At 36.9% G+C, this 21,004-nt stretch overlaps 1 protein-coding gene across 1 annotated transcript in view; it reads right to left on the bottom strand.

Annotated features, from left to right (window-relative positions):
• LOC131573684 (semaphorin-3E-like) overlaps nucleotides 1-326 on the bottom strand; it is a 128,355-nt gene extending 128,029 nt beyond the window's left edge. The window contains exon 1 of the mRNA XM_058827878.1: nucleotides 145-326. Within this exon, the coding sequence (XP_058683861.1) occupies nucleotides 145-259 (115 nt within the window). The 5' untranslated portion in view covers nucleotides 260-326. The remainder of the gene's footprint in view (nucleotides 1-144) is intronic.
• Between the last annotated feature and the right edge of the window lie 20,678 nt (nucleotides 327-21,004).

The following is a 21,004-nucleotide window of genomic DNA, read 5'->3' as shown; positions in this document are numbered from 1 at the left end:
GTACAAGGAAACAATTCACAAGCTTTCGAATAGGAACATTTTACTCTATCAAAGGACCACAATTTTATCCCGATGCAATACATTCAGTGAAATCAATGAACTTGCACAGGATAAAGTCTTTAAAAACCTGACACACTGACCTACCTTTATGTGACAGACGTAGCCTTGGTTGCCTCGTATCTGCTGCGTGACATCCCGCCGGTCGCTCTAGTAACAAACCATACAGTGCCAGGATTAGAAGGTCCTGAGCAGATGTCATGCTGCCCAAGATAAATTTCTTGTTCTCTTCACCGAACTGCTGCTGTCTGTTTGTTGTTTTGGTGGGGTGTTTTTAAGGCTCCAACTTCCACTTGTACTTTGCCAGTGCAGTTAGATGTCTCTCTTTGGTCAGTTTGTGGGGTGTCTCTGTGGGAAATTCAGCGTTCATCAGAGCAGTGCACAGCCTCAGCTAGCCATTTGTCAAGCTGTGCAAATGTCATGTAAAAATATTCCCTCCCTAGGACAATTGTTTATAAAGTGCGAGGACATTCCAAGGCGTTACTCTGCAGTGTTGTGTCTTGAGCTGTCTTTAGTAACTCTGCCAGTGGATTCAGGAAGAAGCTGTATTTTCAGTCCCTCCTGCAAGGCAATTCATTCAGAGAAGGAGGGACGCGAAAAAAAAAAAAAAAAAACCACATCGGGAAAAAGGAGAAAGCACCCTCCTCCTTGGTGCTCCTCAGAACTCAGCCCCTTGCTCTGACTTGCCGAACAGCTAGTTTTAATTCACCTTTCACCTTTGCTAATTAAAAACAAGAAGTGCCATTCCCTCCTGGAGTTGCAGGATCCACCCAGCGGGAAGCCGGGCTGTCAGGCTGCTGTATTCACTGAGAAAGTTCAGGGAGGCTTTAGGCAATGTGCAGGACTGGCTGCTTCTAGGAAGCCTTTTAATCCACGTGCCGTGCCCTGATTCCTCAATTGCTCTGTGGTTTCACACTGGAAAGCGCCAGGAGAAGGGTCAGAATTCCTCCTGTCCTTCCCTTTCAAAAAGTCATTTCAGCTTTTGTTCCCAGCTCAGTTTTAGAGGAGGATCAACCCTTGCATTAACCATTTAAGTACATTATCACTTAGTGTCGTTAAACAGCATGTTCCTAAATGGATCAGGGTAAAAAGATTCTAGTTGTATACACTTTCTCACTCTAAAGAAAAAGGATCTGCTTCTTACTCCCCCCCCCCTCTCCCCCCCCCCCCCACCCCCTTTGTGTGTTTTTACACAGTAGCTTCTCCCTGTACATTTTAAGTGGTTTTGAGTCTGGAACCTTAGGTCATCTATATATGTCAGTAAAACTATTTATTTGACTAGATGCCTATAGGATTGGGCAGTATTTAAAAAATATATATATGAAAGCCTGATCAAAGCACTGTGATGATTAACAGCATCAGATTTAAAAGTGCCAAGCAGCTACCTCTTACACTGCTAACAAGTACCAGGAAACTTCATCTCTTTTTGCATGTGTGACTTAAAAATATACCCATGGCAAGAACTAGATTTTTATACATCAAAACTACAGATGTCTGGAATACATTAATTAGGGAATAAAGTTCTCTGTAATTAAGATCTCATGCATATAATCATTTAGGATTATGCAAGGTGCATCTTAGACATTAACAATTGCACTTTTTTTAATAGGATGAAGCATTAAAGTCATGTTAAATCTTTATACTTTTCATTGTTTTTTATACAAAAAGAATCAAAAAGAAAGGAAAATGAAAACTAATATATTCATTTGACAATAATGCACTCAAAAAAAATTTGGTAGTCAACCAGAGATAATAATATCTGGAGAGAAAGATTTAATAAGACATGTCTGTATGCCAGCAAACTGAAAAGAACCCAGAACAATAATATAATGAAATGCTAATAAATGTAATAGTAGGATACATGGATGGAAGAAGACAGATCTGTTCAAGAAGAATAAAATATGTGAACTAGTAGGACAGAGAAAAAAACTGCAGCTTTGGTGAAAGGACACAAGTAAATCATCAGAGTGCCCAAGGACTCCTGGAGGCTGCTGTATAATCAGGAGCAGGGAGCAGGTCATGTGTACCTGTTAGTTCTGCAGGAGCAGGTCACGTACACATACCTGGGCTTGCTTTGAATCAGCTGGAAGCTGTGCCAGCAGCAGTTGAACCATGGGAGCACGAGCTAAATCACACAGCTATTTGCTCCAATTCTTGCACACAATTGCAGGTTGCAGTGGCTTTTATGCTGATGTGCCAGCTGTCTGGCAGTAGCACAGCACGAGTACTTGAGATCTCATCACTGGAGCAGGCAATGAAGGCTCTGCCTCCGAGCACAGGCCTCAGCAAGGATGGGTTTGTATCCACCTGATGGGATTGTTATTGCTGGCCTCTTTCTGTACTACTGAGGCATACAGGTGCTCTGTTCTGGCTGTTAAAGCAGCATGGTCTGCTGCTTGTTAATGTTAGTGGTACTGTTGTGTACTGTTGTGCTACAAATATTTGCATTTTCCAAATAAAAACCAAAAAAAACCCAAAAACCAAAACCACCCCACAAACATACAATTAAGACATTTCTCAAAAACTCATTCTCTGTCATTATAAGCCTAAAAAATGTAAGCATTTCTGATTCTGAGGTAGTCCAAATGGAATTTTTTCCTTGAAAGATCTTGTGGAAAATTTAATACTTCTTATTTATATCCTTGTTTTCACAAAGGACACAAAAATCCAAATGTGAGCTCATACTATGAAAGCTAAAACCATATTTAGTGAGTAAAGCAAATATTAGGGCAAAATCTCAAATCTTGCCTCTCCCTAGAATTCCTCTCCAAGCTGCTATATGTTGTCATTTTTTAATTTTCCTGGGTTTCAGATGGCATCTGGGATGCTCAACAGACTGAGTAGGTACACTTTGGTTATCCTGAGATGGTACCAAAGTTACTGTGGCAAATTCAAAACAATTTCCCCAGCATTAAAGTTCTGTTTTCATTTTCTAGCTGGGGAAAGGGAGCTGGAGGAGGGAAGGCACAAGGGAGCTGCTAGAAGCTCTGGGCCTTGTTTTGTATTTAGATAAGATGTAGGGTGCAGCAGGTCTGTTCAAATACATACACACAAACAAGGGCAATTCCCCCACCAACCTGAGCTTACATGCACTCACTTGCATTTCTATCCCCACATATCCCAGCCATCACACAACTCCTTGGCTCTCTACAGACACAACGTGACCCAAGGCTGGAGCTCCAGAAGAGTCAGAAATACCCAGACAAGCTGATTTTCATATTTATGCCCAAGGACAAAGCTTTTTTGTCTGAAATCTGATCCTCAAGCAGGGTGGGCTGTGTGGGTGCCTCAGGCTCCTTCCCTGCCTGCCGAGGGAAGGGCTGGGGCAAAGGCACAGAAGCTGGAGCTGCTGCTCAATGTTCAGGCTTTGGCTGTCAGCAAGAAATCTGGGAATGGCTGCTGGGCATTGGGAAAGATGACTGCACTGGAAGGTAACCTAACAGTAGAAAAGGAAAATTCACGTATCAGTACATGCAGGAGATAGATTTTTTTCCCCTAAGTTTTTGTTCTCACAGAGTGAATCCTCTCTTCATAATTCACAAATTGCTGTGTGAGGATTGCAAGCCCTTATACCCTTGCACAACAAGTTTTGTAGCGAAGCAAGTGGTGGAAAGGAACACACAATTTCAACCCAAGAGAAATGTGTGCCCTCAGGCAAGGCAGTCAAGCTCTATACCTCAGCATCTTTTCAATTTAATAGGTACACGGTCTTGCCCCAAGGGGTTAGACTTTTTCCTATACTGTTTCAAACAGTAGGTAGAAGGATGGCAACACAGCTGTTCAGATATTAGGATTCAGTCTTAGATCAGTACAAACACAAAGCCCCAGGTCTGTGGAGCCCTCATGTAGTACAGTACAAGGGTCTGAAGAGTAAACAAGGTGGGTTTACTCCTTATTTTCTGTTTAATAAGGCAAATACAACAGATCTCTGTCAAACCTGAGTTTGTTTCAGTAGTATAATTGCCATTTAAGTAAATGCTGACAGATAAGTAAAAAAAATGCCTGAAAACATGCCTGTAAATAAAGAGTATTTTAATATTCAGATGCAAACCCTATATTTGATTGCCAGTGTAGAATCTCTGCAATTACTCTATCCTGAAGAGGAAGATGATGAGTTTTTTTAAAACAGGGATAAAAAAAGGTTGCTGTGTACATATGCAATCTTTATGTACAGTAAAGTCCATTAAAAGAACTACAAATTAATTGGGAGTTGCTATGTGAAGTATGTGAACCATAGTTTGATTTGCTACAGCTGCTGCAGATCCACAGCAATCGTAATGAAATTGTTGAGCCTGTAAATCTAAGATCTCTAACACAGAATGCTCCTGACATATTGTGTGAACTGGTTTAACCGATAGAGTGAAATGTAAATGCAGTAGCACAACATAAATAAGTAGATCTGCAGCTACTAGTACTAGTAATAAATTCTAAACATTATAACCATAAAGCAAAATGAAATGTTTAGAAAATTTAAAGCTGGGGTGGTCCAAGATTTGCCATAACCATAACTAGAAACCAGGTTTAAAATTCACAAAGCTGCTTTCTTCTTCTGATGACAATACACTGAACCAAAGCAGGAATTCTCTCTTTCTGTCTCTGTCTGGCTATGACTGCAGATCTGAAGAAGGTGAGCAACCCCAAAAGGAGCTGTGTGGCCTTCACCAAAGTTAATGGTATCTGTATTTGCATTAGTACAGTACCTGCAGTAGATTTAGGACACAGGTAATGATATCTCCATTTATTTATTACAAAAAGATTTAAAAAGCACTTTAATAACAACTTATTTTACAGTGCTTCCTCTGTAAATCTTTTTTATGTCACTACTTGTCCACTGGGCATTGCAGTTCATATTGACACGTTGTCTTTCAAATTCTGTCATATAAAAATTCTTACAACCAATGTAGGATTTGAAGGAAAAATCTATAATACATCATGTAGATGTTACCTCTGCCTTATCTCTGCCTTTGAGGTGGGAGTTCATGTCTGCTCCGGTTACAAACTGGACTCCCTCATGTGAGCTGTACTGGGAGAAATGGATGCACCAAACTGTGTGTCTGGTACTGCAGCATCCTAGCAACCAAACTGATCCCTGTCAACCCATAAAAATTGTGTGGACACATTTGTTAAGTATGCTGACAAGACACAACAAGAAAGTGAAAAAGCTGATCGTACAGGTGAGTAATCACTCAATAATATCTTCTGGAATCTCTCTCAATGAAAAAGGAGCAGCACCACCACTTCAATGACCCCACTGACCACTGACCCTAAGGAGGATATGCTAACTGACAGCAGAAGAATGCTGCCAGATCTTGCTTGTTGCAAAGAAATAACAGCAAATAAGACCTGGTCCTCTGTGGAATTTTCAGACTAGAATTATTTGCTTTACTTTGCTTTTGTCATTGGGAATTGGACCATAACCCTGTATAAAACTAGAAGTGTTTGTATGAGATGTCTCCAAGACAGGGATGTGTTATTTCTCTTGTTTTATACACAGTGCATTCTCTTTGATTCTAAGATCAAATTTAGCCAATATTCATTAAGCAAAAGAGTTTGACTGAACATGAGCTTGTACTTCAAACTAGCCACAAAATTACATGATAAATTTATGCTCTGGAAGAAGAAAAAGAGTCTCACTCAATTAAATTACATTCCTCAGCTCCAGAAGAATGGGGTTTTGACAAGTAAATATAGAAACATACTGTCCTTGGAACATTATTGTTTTCAGTAACATAATTTCTTTCTGTAATTACAGGTGAATGTCAATGCTGCTTGAGACATAGATTGGGTATTTTGGCTAACCTATATAAAACAGAAATAAATATTTCTTTCTTCAAATTCAGGCCTCTTAACAGATTTCTTTATAGGCTGGACTGTGTACCAGGCACATCAGTGTATCTTATTCCTGAAATCAACTCCATGTGCCTGACTTACGATTAGTACATGGATCACAGCAATCTGTACGGTTAGTTATGGATGAAAATCAAATTACTGATTTCTCTAGAGGAATGTATTTTTGATTATATTTTAGCTCCTAAATAATTACTGAAGTCTCTCAAAAGAAAAATATAGATGAAACAGTTAGCTGTTTGTTGAAGATGAAGATGAAATATGGCATGACATATTTCCTATCCTGATCACTGAGCAGGAAATAAAAATGTAATGGTCAAAAGTCTAATATTAAGTAATTATATCTATCAGATATTTCCTATTAACTTAGAATGAGGGATATATTTTATTAAATATTAATGATGGCCTTTTTTATGCCGAATTATCATTGTGAATACCGCTTTTTCTCCCTTTACATGATTTTACTTCTGGATCGTGTCTCCTTCATTATTTAAAAAGTAGGCAAAACAACAAACAAATAACTAGTTAGGAAAGGATGATATTTTAAAGCTTAAAGGTACCATTTAGTGCCCTCAGTTCTTAGCTATTCATTCCTCTGCAGAAGAGTAATAAGTGATTTGTCCATTGTTGGAAACAGGTGCAGACAATATCTTTCTTTCTATGATCAGACGTACAAAATTATAACCAACACATTTTCTATCTGAAGCCTATGACCATCATTTAATGTAATTATCATCTTCAGGTGAAATGAAAAGCACTTGTTAAAAAGTCAACCATTTTGACTACAAATCAGTTGCAGGTTTGAGAGCTACAAATGCATTTTGATGCAGAATATTCAAAAATCAATACCAGTTTTATTGCCCACTAAAAGATTCCACATTCCTATTTGAGCAAGGTGATGACATCATCAGTGCTGGACACAAGTTCTGGGCTACACTTAGTTTGCATTTTTACTCCTAGCAGTGGAAGACATGTGCCATGACAGATTCCAAACACAGAGAGCTGGTATATGCTATGCATTTGCAGCAGTGGGACATAATCTACTTTCAGCGATGTATTAGATTTCTTGTGACAGCAATGTGGGTCCAAAACCTGAGGGAAAGATGAAGTAAATCTAAAGAAATTATTTTTGCATTTAACAGAGAGTGCGCTTGAAAGTGAGCTGTCTGTATTCAACCTCTGCACACAAAGCAGCTTAGCAGATACGCTCCTGTGTCACAGTGGTTAAAGCATTAATTCTCCCCTTGGCTTAAAGATGTTCCTAGGTTTAGATCCTGCTTTGAATCCCTCTACAGCTGTCAGACAGCTAACACCAGGTGCTGGGATGCTGAGTACTGAAGCACACAAATCCCCAGTGTTTTGCAGCAGTTCCTGGTGAGCAGTGGCTGATCTCACTGCAGCCATGGGGAGCTTTGGGAAGGAGTTCTCAAATCTTTCAGACTATACAAACCCTCTCCAAGGAAAGAACCCCCAATGTGGTGAGAACTGAAAAATCCATTTCCCTAGAGGTCTTCTGAAATCCCAGTATTAACCAGATGATAGCTTTCAAGGGAGAAAACCACAAAATCCATTTCTGTGTTTCTAACCACTTTACTGTATGCACACACCCTCCCTGCACCCACAGTCTGTAAGGGAATTTCTGGTTTGACTGATTGACTGCCTTTTGCTGTGTGGTACCTGAAACAAAAAGATCTGGCTCTACATTCAGAACTTGAGTGTTCTTTACATCACTTTTTTTTTACTTTTTTTCTTTTTTAATCTGCTTTATTATTATTATCATGAAGAAAGTCTTTATCGTTGGATTTCGCTTTTGACATCTGCCTAGACAGATATTTATTTGAACCACCAACACATTCACTTAAAGAAAAAGAGAAAAAAGGAAACAAAAAAAAAACCAAAAAAACCCTGAAACCAAGGGCTTTAATAAATTTTCTTTATTGAAGAGCCAAGAACTTCAGCTTTCAAAAAGTCTCTGGATAGGGTATCAAACAGCATTAAGTAAATCCTTTAAATTACAACCTTGAGGAAGTGAAATAGGAGTCTCAGTCGATTTTACAACAAAATGAATAGTTTATCTCAAGGAAATATGTTGTCTCCCTGATAAGGTTCATTTATATCATTATTAAGGCTGTACAAGTATTACCCTCTTCTGCTGAGATACTGCCCTCTTCATAGTTATATTACATTGTTCCAGTAGCAAAACCTATGGTTTCAGTCATTAAAATAAATACTCAGAAATCCAGTGCTATAGTTGTTTAGTGAAAGTGGAATAGTATTGTGAGATGTGAGAAGAACATCAACAGTCAAATCCTGAGGCTCTGTTGGCTGGTACAGAAATTTCATCTAAACAAATTTCCCCAATTCAAAAGAACAGTAATGAGATAGAAGCATAAAGAGGAGGTTAGCAATTGTCTGTAAGTGAAAGGCTGTCCTCAGGCAAGGAAGGTTTACTCCCTTTCCACAGCAGAGCTGAATTCAAAGTTAGAGGCTGGAGCTGTGAAACAAGCTACCAAGAAAATCAAGGACAGCTTCACAGCAAGGGGATGAATGAGGCAGCAGACTGGCTGGCTCAGGATGTGGTCAAAGCCATGTTATTTGAGGCATTTTTAACTAGGCTACCCTGCCCTGCTGGGGAGGTGTACCGGATGATGTATTAGTTGTTTTCCATCCCTGGATGCCATGATCTTATAAATGCTGTGGCTCAGGACCGTGTCTCTTTTGAATTTACAAAACCACATTGTATGTAGTGGGCAAGGCAAGGATTGGAGAGCCAATTAATTAGACCAGTACAAGACTATTTTTACAGGGACAGTGGCACAGTGAACGGCACATTTCTCTGGTTAATGTCTCTGTAGGGATTCTCTGAATCATAATTTGTTTTTATATGTGACCATCTTCCTGCAAGACCAAAGGGCACAACCTAAAAGGCAAAGTCACCATAGGCTGTAGTTTAGTCTGCTATGACTTCCCTAGTCTAACACAAAGCACATGTGTAGTCCTTAAAATAGAAAAGTTAAAGCAGACAAAACCAGAAGGACAGAAGGAAATTATGGCTGCCGGGGGGAATCCCGGATTTACAATACAGCAAGTTGTACAGTCTGGTGTTGCTGTGCTGGTTGATGCTCAGCGTAACTACCATAGTAGTTGCTATGATAAAGTTTTAAAAATAACAATAATTAAAATATTATTTGTTGAATCATCTGGAATATGGAAGTGCTCTGTAAAATGTGAAACCATCTCAATTTGGTTCCTGCAGTCTGTGCAGCTCTTATTCCTTCAGTTAAATTTTCCTATGGATTCAGAGCCAAATTATTCATCATCAGAAAGGCCAGAAACAGTATGGCCTCATTCTCTGGTTGTGTAAAATGACTTGATTCAATTTCTATTAATAGGGAGAGCTAAGAACACCAAATATCCTGAAATTATTACTGTTGATGAGAAGTGTGAATATGCTATTAACATTCATTCAAAAACCACTATTTTATGCCTTAAAACAGAATTTTTGGGGTTGCATCAAGTTAGTAGCAGCATTATTTGTGAAAAACTGGAAACACTATAAATAAAATAAATTTCTTCTGTTCCAATAATCCAAGGCAACAGATTTCCCCTTCTGACTACAAACAGTTCCACTGATTTTAACAGTGGCATTCATGTGCTTTAAGTTAATGTTTTGGAGCTGGGTTGGGCTCCAAAATCCTGGGGTTTTTTTAGTATGAGAAAAATAGGACATTAAACAGAAAAAATTTGTTCCCAGTGTTAGAAAAGAACAATGTATTTCTTAGTTTTAGACCTTCTTATCCTGTTTTGTGAATTTCCCCAAAACAGATGATAATTTCTGTGAAACTGATTCCAGATAAAGATCCAAATTTTGCATTTGTACAGTAAAAAAAAAAAATGTTCCAAGGTGAAAACCAGAGATGTTAGGTGAGCAGAACCAGTTCCAGAGATGTGAGGGCAAGCAAAGGAAGGCCAGGGGTGGAAATGGGATTGGGAATTATTACAGTTCACAAGTTTGGCAATTTTATGAAACAAAATTAAGTTTCTGTGACTGTATGTCGTCAGGTGAGTTACTTAGTGACTAATCAACACTTACCATAGGTAGTTTCTGGTCCCAAGTTCACAGCATGCTCAAGTTTGAGAAGATTCACCTGTGGCCTCTATTAAAATGATAGTTATGAATAAAAAAAGATTGTTATGAAAGGAAAGGAACTAAGCAGTATAACCTGTGGAATTCATACCATGTTTTGACTACACTAAAACTTTCCCTGGGGAGAAACAGGACAGTGGACTCAGTGTGCTTCTGTCCACATGAACACTTATTCTGATCAAGACTGACTTTGGAGTGAGTTTTCTGATTCACACACCACAACTTGGTATACATTGCGCAGAAGTGGGAGAAGATACAAAGTGGATTCTTTTGGGATGAAACTAAACTGAAAGATTTGTTTGAATACTGCACCCAACATGCTGCTGCTGTAGCTGGGCACCAGTCCATGGTATCAAACTACAGCTATTCCAACATTGAGTTCCTGGAGTTCATACAGCGTAGATGTCAGGGCTTGTTAATGTTATAAAAACTGATCCCAATGACTGATGCCTCCTGACTGCCAGCAAATTCATATTGAATTCTTGAGTGATTTCAGATACAACTGTTTTCATGGAAAAAACTAGGAGGTAATTAGGCTCATAAAACTTGTAAAGCAAGAGGTTGTATCTTACCTATCCTAATCCAATACATCAGTAATTATATGTCCACAGTTGAGAGATCCAGTGGTAAACTATGTCAACATTTTATTTAAGTTCATAAAATCCGAACTCTTCCTGTTTTTGTTTTTTGTTAGTTTTCTTTAATATGTGAGTGCATAAATGTGATCTGTGGTCCAGTATTTTTGCATTCCCACCTCAAACAAGAGGATTAGCAGATCTGTTTGGACCTTTCCTCTGAGGTTCACTATGAATGTAATCTTTCATTCAGCAAAAACTTTTTTTTTTTTTTTTGTGAAGACAGAGAAAAAGAATCTTGCATTCTATTCAACTTGAAACTCAATTTTCATTTTTAAAGTACCAAAACCTCATTTTCAGTATTTTTCAAGTACTGAAGTACAATTATTCACATAGCACTATTCACAGGACCTCCCCAGATCTGGCACACAGTTCCCATGTTCAGACCCTCAGACTAAAACACTCAGCAAAATGGAAGCCTGCCTGAGAAAGATTACTATTACTTGTCACTTTTATGGAAATGTGCCATTTTCTTCTAAAAAGGGGGTGTGCTTGATCAAGAAAGCTTGCCAACTAAAATTATATATTTATAAACACATAAATCTTGATCAGCTATAGCTGGGAGCTCATTTCTCTGTGGGCTGAACACCTAACAAATGACCAATTGACTTCTGTGTTTGAATAGCTGTAAGATGGGAGGAATTATTTGGTACTGGAGGTCATATTTTATTTATTTCAGTTCAAGGGCCAGTAATTTTCCACAGCTAATATCCTGTTTTTAAAATATCTTTAAATTATCTCCCTAAAAATAAAATTGCATACTCACAGATGTCTTTCACTGGCACTTAGCTTTTGGAAAGTCTTAATACTAAGCTTGTGTCATTGAACTGGTTCTTTCCAGAGATATTCTCAGGAATTTGTCTTAGGGTAAAAGTTTCTGTGAGTATTTTTTCCCAGATTTTAGTGTCTCAGTATCTTATGATTATTTTCTTCGAATTTCTGTAGAAGACCCACAACCTGGACACTTAAACCCCATGACCTGAAAAGTATCTTTCACCGAGCAATAATTCACCATCATCACCTTTCCCAGTAGTTTTGAAGAGGACTGCCCTGTTTGAAAGAAACAAGAAATACATATAAAATTCACTAGAAAGTGGTATACATTCCTTTGGACAAAGGAAAAAAGAGAGTGCCTTGGTGCCAAAAACAATTTACAAGCTCTATGTCAAAGAGGAGCCAACACAGAGCAATGAAGTTGGTTCACAGTAAAATTGAGAAATGTAATTTCAGGTAACTGTGTTTTTAGGACAGGATGAGAAAACATCCTAAATAGAAGGTAAAACTACAAGAGAAGGTTTCAGAGGAGCTAAGAGCAGAGTCTGTCATGGTATTGAGGTCCCAGTGAGAGGACGGGCACAGGTGGTTCATGTCTATGGACCACTTCAGCTTTGCCTCCACAGCCACAGCAGTGGAAGAAGTCATCAATTCTGTTGGGCTTAGGTACCTGCATTTAAGTTTAGAAGCAACAGCACATGGAGAGACAAAGAGAGAGAGAGAGAGAGAGAGTTCATTTTGGTGATCAAGTGTACATCAATATTGATAAAAGAAAAAACCAAACACCAACAACCTTGTTTACAAGAACCACATGATTCTGTGCAATCAAATCTATATTTGTCCTTTTTTTTCACTGTAGCTGTGACAAGATGGCAAATTCATTTTAGGGTATTAAATGTCACTGAAAATGGGACTCAGCCCAAACATGTCACACTGACCACTGGTCACTAAAACTAGAAATTAGCCTGCTGTAGCTACTAATATTCTGGACAGGATTTGGTCTGGAACAAATCCCTACAACTGCTGGTACTCTGAAAGCTGTGAATTTGAATCAGAAATTATATTCTGTAGACTATATTAATTTTGGAAATATATTCTTCATAATTTCTGAATTCATTTCGTGTTACTGGGAAGATAGAGAATGCAAAGCATTTGGAAAGAATAAAAAAATAGTAATCAGTTTTAATTTGGGTTTCCTCCTTAACTCAGGCTGCCCTTCATCCCTGTGGGGTTTTCACAGCCGTACACATTTAATTGACTCCTTGGTAGCAAGAGTTCATTTGAATTTCCTGATCTTTAGTCTACTGTAAAGGCTCATAGCAACATTTGGAATGCTGACCATTGACCAAGTTGCCTGAAAATACAACTTTTTTGGGGTTGGAATTCATCATTTCTTCCCACCTTATAAATAGCACATAACATTTGGTGCCTGAGTTCCTTCTATTAAAGGTAATACTTTTAATACCACCAGATAGCAAAATGGGATTCCAAATCTCACTGGATATTTTGGATTAAATTCCTGCATCATAAAAACATAATAAAAATAAAATGTAAAATATTCAAACTAATTAATAATTATTTGTCTTTTGTGATCCACAACTTGCTTTTACACATGTATTTAAGTTTCCCTCAGATCTCACCCATCAATATCTTCCTTTTTTGTAAGGTTTCCTCATATGGATAATTTTGACAAATAATCATCAAATTTAAAAGCAAAAATTGGATAAAGGATTTTATGTGTATAGTTTGTTTTTATATTGGAGAACAAGCTTATGATTTTGAATGTTTGGTGGGAAGATCGTGATATACGAAACTTCCTTTTGCCATAATTTGACTGGCAGCAACAAAAGCTGTGTTTAAATTTTACAGTGGTCACTACAAAAGAGCCCCACTGACTCTGTCCAGAAACTTGTGAAACTTGTGCAAAAACTAATACTGTTCTATGAACTAATTTTCTAACCTGACAGAAAAACGCTTAACAGATCTTATAAAACAGCTAAAATTTGCACCCAAGGAAGAACACATGTAAACAGGTAGATAGACACCAACAGCTACATAATTATCAGAGGATAAATATAACTGCTTAGCAGTCTTTTTCTCTAGGGAAACAAGTTTTTAAAATAACCTCTTAAATAAAACTAACACATACAAAACCAAGTATGTCTTAGGTCTCTCTATTTGTCCTTTTAATTTTTTTTACCTGTTTGCTCCATGTGTCTTCTTATTTATAATTTCTACTTTATAGACTGTAGTGAACTTGTGGATATCGATGGTCTATAGAACTTCTGACTGTCTGAATTTATTTAAGCAGCTAAATTTAGCTGAGATAAAATCTACCTGGATTGTTTAGGTTTATGAAGGACACAGTAAGTCTCCCTAAAATAATGACTATATGCATTGTGATGTTCAAAAGAAAATGTGGTTCTTAACTGCAAGCCCATTTCTTCTAATCAGCAGCCATGACACAGCACCATGGTTCATGGACATCTATTTTTTTATTTCATTGTCTGGCTAAAAAATTAAGGTTCAAGGTCCAGAAAAATAGAATTTACTTGAATAATAGGAAGCCGGCTTCTTCCTTTCACAATATCTGAAATGAAAACACAGCTTCTTGCTGCTTTCTAAACCTGCTCTATTTGGAGGCAAAAAAACTGCAGGAATGTCAAATGAAAGGTACTGAACAGGAACACATTAAAGGATTAATTCTGCAAGTGAAATTAAATAATTAACATTCAGGAGATCCAGATTCAATTCCTGTCTCTGCTTTTGTGGCATTTGTTGAGGCCATTTAATTTCTTGGTGTCTGAGATTCCTTGTACTTAAAAACAGAGATGTTACTTTACATGTTAAAAGTATACTGCAAAGATATTTCTTTGAATATTTATGGAGTCTAAACATACCAAGTCTGGAATACAAACACCTTTTGGACAGTCAATCACCTTATAAAAATGCATACATTTTATGCTTCAAAATACTTAACACATCATAGTGAAAGACTAATTCTTCTTATTCATATATTCCCTACTTAAGAAGGGGAGAGAAGCAAGAGAAGCAGATTGAATTTTAAATAAACCATGTTCTTTCAGATTCAAAAGCTAAGATAACCTGCTCTCTACATGTTTAAAACTTTTAAAAATTGCACAAAACTAAACGTTTGAAAACTTTTCCTAAAAGACTCATGCAAAACTTATAGAAATGAAGACTTTCATTTAAGAAACATCATTTGTCATGTAAGGGAGGCAGATGTTATTAATTATCAAATAGAGACCATGCTCATATTGTGCAAAAGCACAAAAAGTGCAGTAGCACTGTAAGTGGACCAGAAAATTACAATGTGTTGTTTTTGCTAGAGGTGATAAACCCATCATATTCAGTAAGAAGGAATGTTGCTTTTCCTTTAAGAAATGGTTACAGGAGAAATCTCTGTAAATTATGTCTCTCAGTACTCTTCATCTAAAAGACTTTTTCTGTTGCATCAATTTCTGGTTTTACAGTGTTACAAAATGGATGAAGTTTGCACTAGAACAGAGTGACAAATTGTGACAGAGTCCAACAAGTCAGTGTGATGGTGTTCTGCTTCCCTGGCTTCCTAAGCAAGTCATTTTTTTCTCCTTCCTTCCTCTCCTCTTTCAACTGTTTGACAGAACATATTTTATGGCACACCTAAGTGAGAACTAATATTATAGACACCAACTGAAATGCTGAAATATCAGTAGATAGAAGAAGTTTTGTTCTTATTTGCACTCAATTATATTCAGAATGCCCAAGATATCAAATGTTTTGACATGAAATTGTGTCATCCCTTCTTCTCCCAGCATCTTATGTAAGCCAAGGAAGACACGTTTGATCCCAGCCTCCCACTCCTTCATACTTGCAGTTCTTTACAAATCATATGACAAATTTGACTTTGACCCATTTTTATATCAATTCTTGACTCTTATTACAGTTACGAGATTTTAAATTGTGTAGATATATCAAAATATTAATTTATAAAATAATAAATAATAATTTATAAAAAATATAAAATATATAAACCCTATATATTGATAGAATAATTAAGGGAATAAGACCATTTAATACAGCACAAGACTTGTGTGTCTTCCTTTAAATTAATTTCCACAGAAAACCCAACCGCTTTCTGATAAATACAGAGTAAAAAATGAAAGCAAAGAAATACTACAGTCAAACTAATTCAACTTATTTATCAATGATATTGTTTTTGATTTGCCACTGAATTCACTTTCCAAAATTGGAGACTTTCACTCTTTGGCCAAGAATTACCTATATTTAGATTAAATATTTATTCAACTTAAGCTAGATATTGATATAAAATGTAAAGCATTCAAACAGTGAGGAGAAAAAATACTCTTTAAACAGCAGTCCATTAAAGTTTACAGACTCGCACATGAAATTTTGTGTTTCAAATGCGTGATTTGTAATTACAAAGAAAAAAAAGAAAGAGTTTTCACAATCTATTATTTCATCTGCAGATGTGAAACACATTTTTTCCTAAATACATGGATAGACCATTTAAAAATGAAAAATAATTAACAAATTTAAAAATCTGTATCTGAGTTAACACTATATTTAGAATTTTCTTTGTATGGGAAATTTCCAGATGGGAAGATCTTTTATATATAGAGCACAACAAGCAGCTGGGGCCTAAATTCTCCAAATTACCTGGTCCTGGGCTATTTTCTAAGCACAGTCTGCCAGACCCAGTGGCTGAGGTGGTTGGAGTTTTGAAAGTTCCTTTGCTGTGGAGGTAGTGGGATTTTTCAGTGCCTGCTGGAAGCAGCAAGAGTTCTGCTTGGCAAAGCCGTGTTCTTCTCACAGTCTGCAGTGTGCAGCTGCATGTGTTGCAAACATGGTTTTGTGATAATCCTGTACATGCTCTTATCTTATACCATGCCAAAGTAGGTACATTCTACCCTGGAATTAAGCACAACATTAATCAGAAAAATCTGAAACACAGGCTATGAATTAAAGCTCAAAACCAGGTTTTTTTCTTGGTTTTGGAACAAAGCTGTTTACAGTGAAAAATATACAAATTTCCTTTATTTTTGATCATTTCCATGCATAGAAAGTTGAAAACATGAGTTTCCAAACAGGCAGAAATTTTCCACATGGCTCTTCAAGATTTCTCAGCTTTCATGTTGAAGACCCTTGGAAACAGAATACTTATTTTCATTTGTATCATTCTGGGCCATGACTTTTAGCTTATATTTTTGGCCTACATGTGTTCTATCTTGACTTTAATATGAAATCATAGTCCAATATTTTATTAATTTAAAAAAATAAATTTAGAATTACATGGAATATGTTACGCTTTTTTAATATACAAATGACATGCTATTTATTTGATGACAACATTTCCTGTTGCTGCTTCTTCAGTGTCACTTAACTTTGATCAGTTCTTTACTTTTTATGCTGTGTCAAATGCTAACAGCAATACTCTGTCGCCTTCCCTCTCTCTTTGTGAACTGACATTTTAATCTGCACCAGAAAAGCAGGGTGGTTTCAAGCAGATCTTGCCAATAGAGAGGTCATTTCCTCTGTAATGTAGATTCTTTCCCCACCTTCTGAAGCAGGAACTTTGCAGTCGTCAGGCCCAGAATTTTCTCCTCTGTGGTGGAGGGAACCAGATAATTCAAGGGAAGATTCAAGAAAACTATTGGGAAACATGGAGTAGCTGTTCACAGAATATTATCCATTTTGCCTTGTTTGATGAGAATTACAAGCCATTGTAGCAGCAATAACAACAAACGATATTTGAAGTCTATATTCTCATAACAAGGAGGAAAAATCAGTCAGAAACCAGTAACTCTGTCTATGTTACTTATATCCAAAAGATTAAAATTGCCTTTGCTTTATAGTGCATTTTCCGTCAGCTCAAATACACTGATACTTTTAAATTCTGTCAAGATCAGGAAAGAGATATTTCAGAGAGCAGAAGATAAAAGATCAATTGAGTGCTGGCAAGAAAGATCTTTATTTTAATTATATTAATGATTTTACTTGGCTATGAGAACACATTCTTAGGCAATTCTGTTAATCACTCTTAGAGAAGACTGCACAGAAATTTTTTAACTTTTAAAAGCAAAGCAGTCCAAAAGTATATCGTTACTAAATCTGGCCAGGTATCAAACTATGTCACCTAACTCTGACCTAAATTAGATCCTTAGCTCAAAAGTAGTCCCATTAATTTCTCTGAGACTATTCCAGGATACAGGTGATACTCAGTCTGCTTAAAGTCATTCATCTGTTTTTACCTAAATCCAAGTAAAGAGAAATGCTCTTCATAGATCTCACACATTTTATGTTAAAAAACAAGGATCCTGAAATTTTCCCATTGGCTGCATGATTCCTTCAGTTCTTCAGCCTGTACTGCGAATGTTGAATCAAGTGCTACTCCTGCAAGGAGGGAGATTCACAGTGTTTGCTCTGATACATCCAAAGTTAAGATGTCAGTAATATTTGTGTATTTCTTTAATATCATCATAGGCAATGAGTGAAAACAAGACAAAAATAAATACACATAAATGTGTATTATGCCATTTGTTAATATGGTTTTTTTCCAGTGTTGTTATTAAGCCTTTACAAAATGGGAATAAAAATATCAAGAATATTATAGTCTTTCTGTGAAAGGTATAGTGAGGATCCAAAAACATTCATATAACTAAGATCCCTATTCCTTCTTAATGCAATCATGTTGCAATCTCGGAGGGGGCATTGGATTCCCCACTTCTAAATCCTCAAAATAAAACTAATCAAATTTTGAAAACTGGTCTGTAGTCACATGGAATTATTAACTTTCCTGAAGGAAAAGCTAGATTATTCTTTATATTGAGTTGCACTTGAATTAGATATACTCTGAATTTTTCAGAAAGTCAGACTATATGAGTTAATGATATTTAAAGTGTTTATGAATGACATTCTCATCAGACCTGTAGCAGGTCTTAAATTTGTTCTTTTCTAAGGACATGTCCATACTTATCAAGCTGGAGGCAGAGATTTATGCAGAGTTTGACATCAGGTCTTCTGTTCTCCAGGTATTTTCCTGGATGTTACATTGATGTGATGATACCCATGAGATAGGATTTTTTTCTTCTTCTTCACCGCAGAGGATTCCAGCCAAAGCTCTGTTGTGTGTAACAGTGACCATTATGCAGTGCAACATTCCTGATGTTTGCAATGACAGTTGACTTTTGCTTATCTGACATAATCTTTCATTGCTATAGCCACTTTTCAGGAGATTTGGTGGACTTGGCAGGCATCATGCATTGTAACTATTAAATCCCCTAGAAACAGTTGTGGAAGCACTGAGGACAGGCTGGAACTTTCTTTCCATGGGGCTGGAAAAAACTGTTTGTTTCCAAATAGATAGCATGCCCCCAAACAGTGCAGTTATAATGGTTCTTTTATTAACACTGACTTATGTAAAATCTGATTTATGTAACAGTCAGCCAACCTTCTGAGTAGCTTAACTTCCAAAGGGACTGTAGGATACAAAGCCATTCTTTGGCTTTAAGGTTGCTAGCAGCAACATGTAATAATAGACTGTAAGTCAATGGAAAACAGAGGAAAAAAATGTTACATACTCAAGGCACATCTCTACTCCAGATACTTTCTTTTTTTTAATTTTCATTTTATTCATAATATGGATCTTAACTGTTTTTACTGATGGTAATCCTAATGACTTTAAAGCTATGAATCCTATTATAATGTAAAATCAGAACAAAGATTGATTATCAGGACTTAAAAAACAGAAGACTGTACAAGGATGTGTAACCAAACAGACAGCATTCAAAATGTGCATTGATTTATTTTTAGGACTGTGCTTACTGAATATCAATCACAAAGTTACCAGTGTTGTGGCAGTTGAAAGACAGCAGATTTTTTTCCGCTTGTAAGTACATGGATATTTCAGATTTTTCTTATTTCCCTTCTCAAACAGCTATGCTACTCTTTTCTTTCTAAAAGCTCCCTCAAAATCTTGGGATAAAAACCTTTGTGACACTTGCTATTTTGTCTGAGTCCTATCAAAGTAGTATACCACCCCTCTCTGTGGAAGGCTCCCCAATGTCCTCTTCAGCATCAGTTCGATTACTTTCAGCTTTTGAATACTTCCACAAGGAAAGCATTACAGCAACACTCTATGGAAGGCCACACAGCCCCCTTCTTCTTTTATTTAGATGTCTTGGATTTGTCCCATTTAAATTCTCTACTAAAAACACTAGGTAAAATCTTTATACGACAACACTAGTGCACAAAAGAGACAAAGAAGTTTTTGAAGTGTTGACGTAGGAATGTGGCAGTCATAGCCAAGGTCATGTGTGCAATTAAATAAGTGAAAATATTTTACTCAGTATTTAAGAAACTGAAAGTTTCTTCTAAGACTACCAGCTTAGCATTAAGACTGATTTACTGACTGGGTTAACTCAAGTTGTCTTCACTAATAAACAAGCTAATAACTGGCTAAAGTTCTTGGTGCATGAAGATATAAACTGTGTCTTAGTATAATCTTTCAATGACAAAAAGGAAATGAAAGTAACTAGACAGCCAAGATCCATAAATATTTTATAATAACACCTGTTAATTTATTCTTTGTAAAACTGTTTACAAAGAAAATTAAATGCTGTGTCTGGAAGGAAGTGCTTGTTGCATTGCATTAGACAAAAATTTGTGACTTAATCTGGACTCTCTTCTTGGTTTTGGGTGCTGATTCCTGCTTGTCAGTGTTAAACCCCCATTGTTCCTACCTTGAAAGCTATCTGATTGAACTTCTTCAATTATTCTCTAACAATTGGATTGATTCAACACATTCATTCATTCCAAGAGAGACAGGACATGAGGAGAAATAACAAGTGTGTTTTCTTTTTGTATTTCAGAGTGACCCAGCAATTAATTTCAGATATTCAGTGCAAGGCCTCTTGGGCAAAACATATAACATCAACTTTTCTACAATGGAATAAGTGGACTTGCAGAACATTTCCTACCTCCAGTGTACAACCATCGTTTCCATTTGACAGCTTCTGATACAATCCCATTTCTGCAGGGAAGGGAACAGGTGAGGAGGTCAAGAGACATTATTGTGCTGTGAAAAGAGGCAGAACTTTTGATAGAGACAGTCTGAGTGCATTGTGTCCATTAATGCAATGGAAAGCATTCTACCATATCTTGTTAGTGCATATGTGTCTCATTTTCTTGCAAGATATTCCTTTTGATCTGTGCAAGAGAAAAAGAAAATATACACTAAAGTTCCTGCAAAAACCCTTCTTGTTCTTGGTATGTTACTGTTCCTAATACAGGCTTCTAGAAACTGGATAGTACTGCTCCTCATCTTTTGCTCATTCCCCAGAATACAAGAGGCTGTTATGGGCTGAATAGAAGTGGCTGATTTTCACATTATGAGCTGGAGAATGCTATGCACACAGCTACAGAGTGGGAGCCATAGTAGTGACCATCCAAATAATCCATGTTGTAATGCTTTTCCCAACTGCCAGAACTGAGGCTTTTCTATAGGAAGAGTTAAATGGGAATT

The sequence above is a fragment of the Poecile atricapillus genome, chromosome Z, assembly GCF_030490865.1.
Source record: "Poecile atricapillus isolate bPoeAtr1 chromosome Z, bPoeAtr1.hap1, whole genome shotgun sequence".
Lineage (NCBI taxonomy): Eukaryota > Metazoa > Chordata > Aves > Passeriformes > Paridae > Poecile > Poecile atricapillus.
Note: the sequence above shows the minus strand (reverse complement) of the source record. Positions and strands in the feature narration are given on the sequence as shown.